Source organism: Danio aesculapii, chromosome 6, assembly GCF_903798145.1.
Source record: "Danio aesculapii chromosome 6, fDanAes4.1, whole genome shotgun sequence".
Classification (NCBI taxonomy): Eukaryota; Metazoa; Chordata; class Actinopteri; order Cypriniformes; family Danionidae; genus Danio; species Danio aesculapii.
In genome coordinates, this window is record NC_079440.1 from 35,512,185 (window position 1) to 35,527,471 (window position 15,287).

A 15,287-nucleotide genomic window follows, 5' to 3' on the forward strand; every position below is an offset into this window, starting at 1 on the left:
TTCTTACTATTTGGCTTTCATCAAAAACAGCTCATTCACATCCGGGTCACGGCACCAATTTTACCATGAATTCATTCCATGCATGGATTAATATGGCTATGACCATTTATTCATTCATTTTCCTTCTGTTTAGTCCCTTATTTATCAGGGGTCGCCACAGCAGAATGAACCGCCAACTATTCCAGCATATGTTCTTCCAACCACAGCCCAGTACTAGGAAACACCTATACACTCTCACATTCACATTCATACATTATGGCCAATTTTGTTTACCCAATTCACCTATACCACATATCTGTGGACTGTGAGGGAAACCGAAGCACCCAGAGGAAACCCACGCAAACACAGGGAGAACAACTCCACACAGATATGCCAACCGACCTTCTTGCTGTGAGGTAACAGTGTTAACAACTGAGCAATCGTGTTTAAAGTTTAAAGACTTTTAAATGACCAAAAGAGTTGTAGATCTACTGCTCTGATGGTCATAATTAAAACTGCTAACTGAAACAGAACAGGACTATAACCTTCTGTAAATGTTCCATTGCAATGCCACTGCCAGCTTTTAGTGTTAACATAAAGTGAAATAAAACAGCATGGCCTTTGTGCCTTGAAGTACTCACTGTACCATAAATGTGTTGGCTATGGGCAGTTTACATTTGGCCTGTCTGTTGCCAGTGATCATTGGATGCCAGAAACCTTCTAAGTGCCAGTGTGTATGTGACGTAAATTGCTCTTGGACATTTGTTTCTCCTCAGCTGGAGGCACAAACAGTAGACCAAAGAGAGAAGGGTTCTTCATGTAAACAAAGATGGCACTTCTCCCCTCAGCTACAAGAGGACACCATGTGTATGAAAGCAGCAGTCATCCAGGAAACAATAAATGCTGCTACATTTGACAGATTGTATGTGGATTATTAACGGAAAGCAATAACGAGAGAAAGAAGATGAAAAAAAGCCTGTGGGGGGTGGGGGGGGGTTCTCTCTAGACCCCACCTTTGCAGTAAATTTCTCTCACGCTCACTCTCTCTTTCCCTCCCCTATGTGATCTTGCTCTCCTACAAGCCTTTTATTTCACTGTTCCCAATAGTTTTTCTCTGAACCATTAAATTGTAGGTCTCTATTTGTTAGGGTTGTATTGTGCGTTTCAAGTCCATCACGTTTAAACTAGTGGCACCTTGATGAAATTCAGGCCCATTAATCCAATGGATCTGTATTGTTTATGTAAGATAAAAAATGCTTACCAAAGGAAGAAGGATGAGTGCTAAAAACAGGTGCTGACATTTTCTCACTGTGGAAGCCATTTTGTCTGGAGCACTGAAGCGATTATATCCACCGATGAGCAGCAGCAGAGAGGAACAACAAACTGCTGGATGGTAAACAGGTACACTGGGAAAACTGCTGCAGTTCTTCGGATTCTTATCAGATCTGAAAATAATAAAAATAGAGTTTAAGATGAGAATTGAGATTTTAGTTGCTGTGTCTAGTTGAGTTGATGGGGCATTCAATTGTGTCAATGCCAAACCACAAAAGTCATATATTTGCAACCCTGTGAGACCTAAAGATGACAGTTTACTTTTGCGGTTTTCTCATTGGTGAAATTGAGCTCAGAGCCTCAGACTAACTTGAACTAATCAGCTAAATAACACAGAATACACAAGTGAAGTAATGTGGTCAAGTTAACACGTAAAAAGAGCTTTAGATGGATATTTAATACTTATTTACACACATACACTACGGCCAATTTAGTTAATTTAATTTAGCTATACCACATGTCTTTGTGCTGCGGGGGAAAACGGAGCACCCAGAGGAAACCCATGTGAGCACGGGGAGAGCATGCAAACTCCACATAGAAAAGCTAACTGACCCAGCTGGGACACCTTTACCTTCTAGACATACAGGTAATGTGAAGTTTTTCACATTACCTGAAAGTCTAGCACAGAATTTCAAAAGGTCACAAGAGTTCAGCATAAAACAAATACAAGTATTAAATAAAACAGCAGATACCTTCCTGAGACGATAAATAGATATTTATACAACAGTTCTGTCTGGTTCTCGAATCTGATTGATTGACAGCCATGCATTATTTTGCAATAGGAGCACTCCTACAGCCTCCTCGCCCTCCTGTTATTACTCCACCAACATAGAGTGACAGCAGATCAATAAACTCACTACAGTTTGACAAAAATTGCAGCTGTTAGACAACATAATGTACTTTTGAGGCTTTTTAGGCAGGAATGTAGTTGTTTAGATTGTATATGCAGTTTATTTATAAGGATAGTGCCTATTTTAGATATTTAGAATTTCTGAAATACAGTGCGTCAGCGGCCATTAGCCTGTCATTGAGCAGAGCAAAGACTGTTGATGTTGTTCATCCACAAGATGGCGACAGAGACCCATAATAAACCCTTAGAGCAGAAAAGATCAGTGTAACTTCAGCTGATCAAAACATTATAAAATTGATCAGTAACTTTATAAGTTGATCTCTCTCTTTTTTTTATGTTGCAGTGCTGTATTTAAACCATAGTAACTGTAGTGTATTGAGTGTGACATGGGACTCACATATCAGGAATGTATGTATTTTGTGTTGGCCACTCTTTGTAAAAGAATTACTTTTTTGGCCATCTGTTTGTTTATAATGTGTCTCCTGTTTTTATTACTGCACACTAGTTCTGTAAAAAGCAAGAAAGAAGAAATGTCTGCATATGTTTAGCATTTTCCTTATCGCAAACACAACAGTAATCTAATTGTGATGGCACTACTTTAGCTTTTTCGGGGTTATTATTGTGATATCCCAATTGCAACAGGGAAAAACTGGGAAAAACTGTCTGTAGACTGATGGCATTGCATGCATATTCTGCCTTATAATCTTAAAATATGAGCAAAGTCATCTGTTTTGTTATCACTTTTGACATTACGCTAGAGAGTCATTCAAATACTAGCTCTACAGTGACATTTGTGAATTAGTAACGGCTTCTGCTGTTTTGAGGTCAGCTGCAGATGTGAATGAATGGTGATAGAAAGTAGTTCCTCATACAAAAGGATTTTGGTTTTGGTTTTCTTTTTTATATACACAATTATGCCATCGAACTGTTGTATAAACGCAATATTACACTTATAGCAGTGCGATATGGCTGTATATCGTTGGTGGGAGGCTTGCGTTGTGTGCCTTAGTGTCTAACCAGTGCTGATATATAGCCATATCGCACTGCTATGCGTGTGATATTGCTCATGTATTACCTTGCATTTTATGCATTGTAAAATACACAGATGCTATTCTAGCAATATTTTTTACCAAAAAGATGTGAAATAAATAAACAAACTAACAATGAATGACAGATATAAAGTGGAATTGTTGATGTTTCAGAAAAATGACCCAATACTCTTGTTCAACATGTGGGTCAAAGCATTTGAACCAAATTTTTAAGCATCAAACATAGAATAATACAGCTTACATGTTTGTACATGTATATGATTTTATAAATTATTATAAGTGTAAGTTAGAATGTGTTTTTATTTTTACATATATGTCTTGTAATTGCCAATTATGGCTATACATTTTTGTAAATACTTTATAGCAAACATTACCACATATTTTGCATATACAGCTACGTTTGTACATTTAATTTGGGACAGACAAAAACTAAAATAGTATTGATTCTTTAACATCCTGGTGGCAAATTCAATGTATTTACAACTTTTTCATTTATTTACATTCCACTGACCGGTTTAATTATGGTGCTAGAGATGGACCTTTCTTAAAATAAGCTTTTTCAATGAATCATTTAATGCAAATAAAAAAAAAAATCAGTATAAAATACATTTCTTCATGACATTAGATTAGGTTTCAGCACATTATATTACACAGCGCAATATGACCAACAGCACTGACCACACACAGTGTACACGTGTTCAGCAGAGAAGATATGGCCTATTACTGTTGTTAAGCTGTTTATCCAAAAGGCCTGTATCATAAAGCATAGCCTTATGACGCAACTGACGAGGTATTGCTCAGGGATAATTGCTGATTCAATTCTGTTCAGCACAAGCACCAATCTCATGAAGGCAGGGGGAGAAAGGAGCTGTAGGGGGGGGACTTTGGTTCACTCAGATGGGAGAATGAAAGAGATAAAGAGCACATAAGTGTGATGGATGGATGGAAACGTAGCAGAACGGAGGGCTGGAGGGAGGAACGAGTGGAACAGCTGCTCTGGAAAGCGCTCTTGCTGTAATTAGTGGGTATAATGAAGCTGACTGGCTGAGAAGTCCCTGAGCAATGCCTCCAGATCACACCGAGACATGCTAGACAAGGATGTTCATGAAAACAAACACACACTCTTGCTCAAAACAGTGACATTTAGGCACCTTTTACTGTGCGGGATTACTGCGTTTCAAATTATTGGTTGCACTTCCGGTTTAGGAAACTTTCATTGAAACAAATCACTTCATATAATAATGTAGCATTAAATAATCCATAATGAAAACTGAGTTAGAGATACGTTTGACTTTCTGATTTATTTTTTATTCATTGTGAAAGTAATACACTACACTTGGGATTTTAATGTGACTTTAGTATCACAAACATGTGACCAGAGCTCTTTTGAAATGACTGTGTTTTGTTTTTCCATATTAGAGATCTGCAGGGGACTGAATTTTTTGTTCTCGCTCCTGCCAGGTTTTATTCCACACCCTACCCTCCTATAGTATATTTAGCCTTTGTTCACCCTCTGTCCGACCCACCCCATTTTCTACCCGACCTGACCATTCCCACTAAATCTAGATCTGGCTTCCAAAATCTCACATTTAAATTGACCAAAAGAGAGAGATAACAGATAAAAGTGTAGGTTGTGCAAGGATTGAAGGCTAAATGTACATGCAAGTGCATGTTGGGCCAAGGAAGAATGTAAATTGTATAATGATTAAATATGCCCCCCAAAAAAACACCTAGCTGGATGCTACAGAGTCCAGACACACAGCACCACGGCGGATGAGCGCACTCTCTTTCACTCGCTCATGCTCTCTATCTCTCTAGAACGCTATATTGTTAGACCGCCCGCTCCCATTTAAATTACACCAGAGTTACCTACCGCTACCGTGTTTTATTCAGATGTTTATTCCCACGCCGCAAGAAATCTGGTCGGGTCCCGCGACTGCAGACCTCTACTCTATATTGTTTTCTCATTGTGTTCCCTACACTACAGCGATATTAATGTCTATAAGTTATTGTCGTCATTCATAGTCTGCTTAAAGTATACCTGTCAACATTGGGATAGAATAAATAGTGTACATTAGAAAAAGATGCAAATAAATTAGCAAACAGTTTAGTCTATTAAAATTAATAGCTATTATAAAGAAATTGAATCAAATTAGCAAATCTCATTAACCTTTTCTTCGCTGTATAACTTACACATTCTGATTAAAGAGCAGCAAATGAATTTCTCAATTAGATTTTTTGTTTGATTACAATAAATAACAGAGGTGTCACTTTATAAATACACACATCTATAATGAAAGCATCCCACTGCTTTCCTAACTTTTTATGCTCATTTAAGACAAAATTTGTTGTGTTGAAAAGAAAAGAAAACCCACCAAAATCGACATGTTTAGATTATTATTATTATTATGATTATTATTATTATTATTATTATTATTATTATTATTATTATTATGTGTATGTTCAAACATGCACCCAAAATCCCAGAATGTACATTTTAAATCGCGAACAGAATCCGTTTGGGAAACAGCATCTATTTATCACTACTGAGCACATTTGACAGTCACGCACCACTACATGAACTGACTGTTTTGAGGTTTGGATAGGAGGGGCAACGGTGCCTGAAATGGAAGGAAAGCGAATCCCGCCATTTTTATATTTATTTCAAAGTGTTTTAATGCCTAAATAAAATGAAAGGACAGAAAGGTTTCACATCTAAGAGAAGTGGTTTGGCGGTATGGGTTACAAATAGGGAGGATTGGTTCTTTAATGTTTATTGCCACTCTTCATAGTAAGATTAAAAATACAAGAGAAATCCAGTAAAATACCTTTATTGGATGATAGAGAGACAGAATACTTAATTACGGGAAATTCCCGGGAAAAACAGGAGGATTGACAGATATGGCTATTTGTTGACTGATATGAAATTTGTTAATTCTAATAAGTAGCCTTTTAAGGCCAAAAATATCTGTCCTCATGAAAATGCAAAATCATACTGTGACGCACTGTCAAAGGGATGCCGAATCATTTAGGCAGTGATCAAAGCATTAGAATGAGTCTGTGTTGACCAATCAGAAAGGATAAAAGAGCACATCCTGATGTCATGAGGTATAAGAATAACATGGTCACAACACTGTTACAAGTCAGAAAATCTTCACCCTGGCCAGAGTTTTCAGAAATTTTTGTTTCAGTCAGCTGTGTTTTAGTGTGGATGAATGGACAAAACACATAGCAACTGTGGTTTTAAAAATAAACATGTTTGTGTGGAAAGGTATTAGATGGAAGAATTATTAAGAGAATAATGGAACCTGACTGTACCCAGTTTTTTTTTAAACACTTCACTTATTGTTTACAGTTTATCAGAGTCATTCCTATAATTCACACAGCATGATGGGGCGAAGCAAAAAAAAATATGGATAGCACCTTTCCAATAACATAACACTCTTTCATGCTCACCAAAAAGAAAAATAGGCCAATGCAGTACAAGGGAAAACTAGGATTTTCTTACCCTATTCATTGAATGAAAAACTTGTAGTAAATGTCAAAACATCCAAAGAAATATAGAAGTAGAAAATCCTTCTTTTACTGTGAATGTCGTATCTAGGAATGTGTAGTGTTTCCACTGGCTTTGAAGTGTGACCATTGCACCCAGCGGGTGACAGTATGGCAGTATTTACACGTGTGTGTGTGTCTGTGTCAACATTCCAGAGCGTGTGTTGAAGCTATCAGAGGCCACACAGAGGCTGCATGCCTAAACACTTTCTCTTTGCACACTCCCGAGGGCACAGTTACCACAGCAAATCCTCTCCACAAATGGGAATGGCTTCACGATTAGGTATGATTAATTCTACTAGCAGAACAACATGTAGGAGGTGAACCATCCTATTTGAGGGAACGTATAGGCTGAGTTAGCAAATGGATGCACGCTTCAAATTAAACATAGCAGTTACTGGTTTGATGCAAGTAAAGTTATCGCTTTAGGCCCTATCCCAATTCTATACCTTAGCCCTTCCCCACATTTTGCAAGTTCACATGAAGGGGTAGGGGTGTTCCAATTCTCTTTAGCTTGAAGGTGTAGGGTTGGTATAGTGATTTCCTGAAGATATAAAAAAAAAGCGCAACTGGAATAACTACAGCAGCCGTGATCGTCGATCGATATGAAGCAAGAGCTCGCGATGAGATATGATGACGTGTGCAGGTGTTGTAGTGCTGTCCCATTTCTTAAGGGTAAATTTTGAAGCCTTCCCCTTCACACTCTGTTTCAAGGGCCAAGGGGAAGGGATAGGGGTAGGGTTGCAAAAATGGAATTGGGATTGGGCCTAATGTTTTAAACTACTTTAGTGGAAAATATTCAACATATGGAGGAAATAATCTTCTATTGTTATTTAGGGAAAATGAAACCGTATACTTATACTTTTGTACTTTAAAATATATAAAAGAATTAATGCTCATGCATAATAGATTAAACAACATATTGCAGACATATGAGTAAAAGAAGGTCGTTTGAAAAGTACTGGTAAAGCATAAAATGTAACAGAACTATTAATATTTTAATTGCTCCGCTGTGATCAGTCTTTTAAAATGCCATTTTTTAAATATGTTTGGGTTTATAAAACCTTTGTCACTTTGAATAACATTTTAATGGGTGTCTTGTAAATAATAGTAAATATGTATTCTGATACACTCTTAAAAACTGCTTGGTTGTTGTAACCAGATGTTTTATTATGTCATATATGAATAAACAAAAATTCCATATATGAATAAGCCTAGCTGTTGCGTTATAAAGAGTGATTTACATTTAATTGAAAAAATAACCCAATGCACGGGTTTGTTTATATTAAAGCCAAAATAAAATTTGTTTTACAACATTCCAGGATTTGTAAGTGTATATAGGTGCAAAATTGAAATATTATGAAGTATTAGAGTTGTTAGAATGTTGTTCGTTTTTAACAGAACACAGAAAAAATGAAGTTTTGTTTTGATGCTTGAAACCCCATATATACATTATAAAATTGCTGGGTTGTCATAATGCTGGGTCAAATATTTTTTCAATTACATTTAAATGACACTTTGTTGAGTTATGACAACCATATATAGGTTGTATATAGGTGCAATGTTGAAATATTATGCAGTGTTTGCTGCTATTTAGAGGTCAAACGCTGCTCCTGACAGCTTGGCTAGCTGAAGGACATGCTTCAGGGACAGGTGGCACTTCATAGCCTACAGTATATGACAGATTTAAAGCTGTGCCTCAGGCTTTTTCCTGGATTTCAGGTGTATAACATACAATGCAATTCTACTTAAACCCAATAAGAAATGTGATTATTACCACATACAGTTGAAATCAGGATATTTAGCCCCCCTTTGAATTTTTTTTCTTTTTTAAATATATCCCAAATTATGTTTAACAGAGCTAGGAATTTTTTACAGTATGTCTGATAATATTTTTTTCTTCCGGAGAAAGTCTTATTTTTTATTTTGGCTAGAATAAAAGCAATTTTAAATTTCTTAAAAAACATTTTAAGGTCTAAATTATTAGCTCGTTTGAGCTATATATTTTTGATAGTCTACAGAACAAACCATCATTATACAATAAATTGCCTAATTACCCTAACCTGCCTAGTTAACCTAATAAACCTAGTCAAGCATTTAAGTGTCACTTTAAGCTGTATAGAAGTGTCTTGAAAAATATCTAGTGAAATATTATTTACTGCCATCATGGCAAAGATAAAATAAATCAGTTATTAGAAATGAGTTATTAAAACTATTATGTTTAGAAATGTGTCGAAAAAATCTTCTCTCCGTTAAACAGAAATTGTGGAAGAAAATAAACAGAGGGGCTAATAATTCAGGGGGTTAATAATTCTGACTCTTTGCAGAAATAATTATATTTGGCTTAGTGTACTGTGTATGTGTAACAAAACCTGATAACTATAATTCTTTACGGTGTCTTTGTTGTTTGGTAATAGTTTGAAATTATTTGAATTAATTAAAAATGTGTTTAATACACTTTTCTAATAATACTATTTCAAAAATTGACATATATATATATATATATATATATATATATATATATATATATATATATATATATATATATATATATATATATATATATATATATATATATATTCAGTACTGTAAATTCTTTTGATTACATGTCTAAAAGAAATACCCAAAATGATACATTACAAATCTTTTAAATTGGAGATTCAAAACACAAAGTCACCACATGTATTCTGGTGTCTAACCAAGAAAGTCTTTTAATACATAACCGTTACAGCTTAGATTTTTTTGCTAAACCTTCAAACTAAATGTGCAAATGACTCAAAGCTTATGATAAAGATTACTGCTAAATATAATGCCTGTGTAAACAAAACCAAGTCAAGCCATCTCTCCTCAAGCTCCCGCGGCCAGTGATCCAGCCAAGGTTATTACCACACTCCAAATGACTTTGCAGAGGTAATAAGGCATGTCCGTCTGACCAGCTGACAACCCTGGTTTTCACTCCTCACAATAATATCTATCAAACGCACCCAGAGTGCGGAGACACCACAATGTAGCAATGTTCCAATATTGCTCTATAGCTGTATTAGATCTGCCCTGCTCCACTAGCTAGTGGTCATTCGACGCTAAAGTAATTTGTCACACCAACACTCACAAATGTCCAGACAGGTTATACTGTATACAAGGTAAAGATTTAGTCTGTGAGGAGAAAGAAAAGAAAAGAAAAGAAAAGAAAAGAAAAGAAAAGAAAAGAAAAGAAAAAAGAAGGCAGTATGTGAAATTGGATAAAATGGGATATATCCATTTTTATCCTTGAGGATGGATGAAATCTGTCGCACATGCATAAGATGGATCTCTGGCCTCATTTCTGCACTGAATATTCTTCATAAATCTCATTAGAGTGTGTTAATGCCGTACTAGGCTGACCAATCGTGAACTAAGTCAGTAAAGTCTGCACAGCTATATTTAGACTGTCAATTGTTGTTTGAAGAGGAAAGAGAAGGATTTCCATTTGCATATAGACACATTTCTCTTTTTAATATTGGCAACACTTTAATCAGATTTAAGTCCAATTTTTGGTCCCATTTTACTTGCCTCATAGATTTTGGCTTCATTTGCTGCTTTTCACAACCAACTTTTCATATATATAAAGTGACAAAGTGACATTTAAAGGCTTAACTAGGTTAATTAGGTTAACTAGGCAAGTTAGGGTAATTAGGCAAGTTATTGTATAATGATGGTTTGTTCTGTAGACTATCGAGAAAATAAAATTAGCTTAAAGGGGATAATAATTTTGACCTTAAAATGATTTTTAAAAATGAAAAACTGCTTTTATACTAGCTGAAATAAAACAAATAAGACTTTCTCCAGAAGAGAGGGAGGCTAATAATTCTAACTTCAACTGTATATATATATATATATATATATATATATATATATATATATATATATATATATATATATACACACATACATGTAAAATCATTTTTTCTTATCAGATATGTACATTTGAGTTTTATGTACATCTCATATTATGGAGCCAGATCAGTCTCAAAACTAATACATTTGCAAGAATCAAACTCATACATGTGCGGTGTTTGTGTATGTTATTGCACTTGATTATTAGGTCATATCCGTTATCTGCAGGGTATTTTATTTTGAAAGGCAATCTAAAGGAAATATATTTAGAAATACAGATCATTTTTAGAAATATATGTCCATGACAAAGATTTACTCTCTCATGAATGTTTAGATTATTCAATGTTTTAAATAAGATTAAATATTGTATTATTATTGTAAGGGAAACATATATATATATATTTTTTCGTTACATCTATAAATTGTATGTTACATGTAAAATGTTAATTTAGGGATTCATTTAAATATGTTTGACATTTTATATTTATTTTTAAGAAGGTTTATGTAGCATTTCTGTTTTTTCCTTTAAAAATGAGAACAAATGAGAGTTAAAAGTTGTGTACTGATCAACAGTTATTGCAGAGCTGTGCAGATTTATTGGTCTGATGTTGATCCGAGAAATAAATTCCAGCTCAACTACATTACTGCATGGATTCTTTTCTTATTACCACCAACCAATTCAATGCAGAAAGACATCCATTACACATGCACAGCACAGTTCACATTTACAAAACCCATTTTGTAATTTGAGAATTTACAAGTAAATATCATAAATATTTATTCAAGTGAATTGGATGTGTGCATTTATGAATTGTATTTTGAATATACAAATTGTGTTTTGAATTTACGAACTTGATTTTCAAACTTATGAATTGTGTTTTGAATTCACAAATTGTGTGTATTTATAAATTTACGATTTAAATTTTGTAAATGTGAATTGTGTATACATTTTATTTTGTAAATGTATTATTTTTGAGACTGATCTGGCTCCATGCATTTTGGTTGAAAAATGTTTATTGAATTACTTTAGTGTGATGTGTGCCAGCTTTATGGTGTTTAGTAGTAGTGTGAATGACACTAAGCACCTTCTCTATATTAATATCTTTTGTTTATGATGTGCATTGATTCATCATTTGACTTTCTCATCCCCACATGCTTATGGTTGTTTTTTTTTCTGAGTAACAAAGATACTGTTTCAAGAGTTCACACTTAGCTGATGATTGTTTATAAAGCTTGTTTGGCATGCTGTCCTGGGAGAGAGCCCTGAGCTCATAAGATCCTCGAGCCCGGGGCTCCCTCCCATTTGCAAGGCGAAAGGGGAGTTTGAGCTCAGGTAGATCTCGAGAACTCCCCCGCTGTAGTAGCTAATGAACAGATAGTGATTGCTCTTAAGAGATAACTATTTACTAGGAGCATGTCTATGATGCCGATTTGGATTAGTCAATTAACTTAGGTTGCATGTTTTTTGACGGTGGGAGGAAACCGGAGAATCCGAGGGAAATCCACGTGAGCACGGGGAGAACGTGTAAACTCCGCACAGAAACGTCGGCTGGCTTGGTAAGGACTAGAACCAGTGACGTTCTTGCTGTGAGGCAACAGTGCTAACCACTGGGCCACCGTGCCACCCATCTAGGAAAGGAGGAGAAGTAGGGGTGGAAGGGGGGATTCTTCAAAACGAAGATGGCTGTCATATGGAACTTGGGGTACTTATAGTGGCTTAGTAATCGTCTGATTGGTGAATCATAAAGTTAATAATGCGGGCCCATTGCAAGCAATCATAAGCTCATGATCCTCTCGAAATTAGTTTATAAATAAACTTCACATAATGTGTAGATGTTAGTACACCAAACATTGGTGTATTAGCACTATAAATTGATTAAATAAATTATAAGTAAGGTAACTTTATTAATCCCTATGGGGAAATTGATTTGCAATATTGTCAATATTGTCATTATAGGACATCTAAGACAACACACATAAAACATATTTAATAAAATTCACAGCATCAGACCAGCTTTGAAAACTTTGTCCTGTGAAAACTTTGTCCTTTGACCTAATGGCAATCATTCAAATGCTGAGGTGAGATGATGTTTTGAATCAGCCATGATTCCTCCTGCCTTTCTTATAACGCTCTCGGTGTTATAAGAAAGGCTTGACAGTGTAGTACTCAACAATTTACCAGCTGTAGTTACTATACTCCTTAAAAAATTTTCTGGTCCCCAGTAGTATTACTGTACCAACAGATACAAAAAAAAGCTAAAACTCACTTCAATAAAAAGTACAAAAAAAGAAAAAACATTAATAAATTTAGTTATTGACTTTAAAGACAGCAGTTTCTTTAGAAAATATAATCTTATCAGTGATTTAGTATTAATGCAATCAACCCAAGGGCTCCATCTTAACTTGCCATCTAAGGTCATGATACTTGTGGGTTGCAACTGACTGTATTTGTTCTACATTAATAACAGTGGGAGTGAATGATGATGACTTCTTTCTAAAACCTATTGTCATTTCTTTTGTTTTTGTGGGATTCAAAATACGCTCTTTACACCAGTTTAAAAATAATCTAGGATGGGCTCATGCTCCTCTTTATCACAAAAAAGGCTCACTAAAGCTGGATCATCAGCATATTTGATTGTCTGTCTGGTTAGGTACTTGTGCAAGAGTTTGTGTACAGAATAGAAAATACACTTCTGGTCAAAAGTTTGGGGTCAGATATTTTTTTAATAACTGCTTTCTTATTGTTTGAAGTATCAAATGAAATTATTAGTCCATTCATTGTATTGAAGGAAAGAAACCCGGAAGTATAGGATCAGCACTGTAAACATTGCATCAACATGCTGTGGACCACAAACCTCCAGCTGTTGCCACAATTTCAAAATGCAGATATGGTGTAAACATCCCTTTAATATCATTCAGTTAAGTTTAATTCAAACAAATTAAAGCATATTAGGCATCAAACAAAATCACAATCTGTAATATGCTTCAGTTCATAGCACCAGGTAAACACCGTAGGGACCCTTCTCTGCTTCTTGTCTATGTAACCCGGTGAGTGATAAAACAATGCAGCTATCTGTAGCACACCCTATTGTTGTCTGTAAGTGTTGTTCCGAAAGTGTTGTACTGAAATTTTAAAAACGTCCATTCGTGAGCGTGCTCATTTGCTGTAGTATTCACCAGTACTCAACAGAAATTACTGTGATTGGCAGTAAAGGTCATCAATTCACCACTCTTCACCAAGTGCAAACACAGATACAGGGACACTGGAGTGTTTTAAAGCCACAAAGATCAGTCAAGTGATCAGCAGATCGCTCGTCTGTGTCTGCACTCGGTAAACATTGGTAAAGTGCAGTAAACTGATGACCTTCACAGCCAATTACAGTCATTTCTGTTGAGAATGTGAACACAATGACAAATCAGCTGTGTTTAGGACCGCGCTGATCTGTGCTTAAATGTTAGCAGGAAATGGACTTTTTAAACAAAAATTCAGTACCGCTTACAGCTGAAATTCAGTATCGTGAAAAGTCAAATATTGTGAAAGAATCAGTTTATTAACTTGAGTTTGATAAATGGCATCTAAAATGTGTGTTTGGGAAAGAAAATGTTAGCAAACTAGTGCCATGTCCCTTAACTTAGCTGAAAATGAGGTCTGATATCCTTTTTTATTTTCATTTTCAATTCAGAACAGACCTTCTGGTTTCAGGTGATGTAATGATGAATTTGTGTCACTTTCTCTTCGCTGATAAGATACAGCCAGGTACACAACGTTCCTGTGTAACTCCAGGCGATACTTCCGGGTTTCTTCCCACCGCAGACTTAATTTCACTTTTAAAATGGCGGCCGCGTGAAATCAGTCTATATTAGAGTGATTACTGAAGGATCATGTGACTCTTAATTAAGTATTAAATTAAATTAAATTAAATAGACTTTTGAAAGTTATTTTATAGTGCAATAACATTTCACAATTTTTCCTGTATTTTTTTATTAAATAAATGCAGCTTTTGTGAGCAGGATAAGCTTATTTTAGAACATTTAAATATTATACTGACCCCAAACTTTTAACCGGTAGTGTATATTAGTTATTATTTTGTGAGACAATGAAGTACCTAATCTGACTTGTTTCACGCTATACTGAAAAAATCCAAAACCCACATACCTAACTTCCTTGTTATTAGAAACTCAATTGCTGGAACCTCTGGTATAGTTTTCCATAAAAATGTGAAATTTCTTTAATTGTTTCTATCATATTTTTACATTGTAAAACCTATATTATAAAACCTATATGCTTATTTGTTGTATTTGGAATTGTGACTTGATTTTACTTGGCTCGATTCAACTTGACTTTGTGTGCGATATGAGACTCAGATGGAAGAGACTTACTGTATTCTTCAATAGTCACAAAAATGAAGTACTGACAAAGTGAATCAACTATGCTGAAAGTTCACCAATATTATTATTCCTTTCCTTTTGTTTTTATTTACAAACTGAACAAACACTAGGAGAGCCAGCTGACCACACTGATCAACTTTCATACAGTCATTCAATTCAATTCAATTCACCTTTACTTGTATAGCGCTTATACAATGTAGATTGTGTCAAAGCAGCTTCACATAAAAGCTCACAGTAAATAGGAACAGTGTAGTTCAGTTTGT

At 35.2% G+C, this 15,287-nt stretch overlaps 1 protein-coding gene across 1 annotated transcript in view; it reads right to left on the reverse strand.

Moving 5' to 3' along the window:
• Nucleotides 1–15,287, reverse strand: part of adcyap1r1b (adenylate cyclase activating polypeptide 1b (pituitary) receptor type I) — a 57,523-nt gene that overhangs the window by 34,751 nt on the left and 7,485 nt on the right. Inside the window, exon 2 of the mRNA XM_056460079.1 lies at nucleotides 1,241–1,424. Within this exon, the coding sequence (XP_056316054.1) occupies nucleotides 1,241–1,300 (60 nt within the window). The 5' untranslated portion in view covers nucleotides 1,301–1,424. The remainder of the gene's footprint in view (nucleotides 1–1,240; nucleotides 1,425–15,287) is intronic.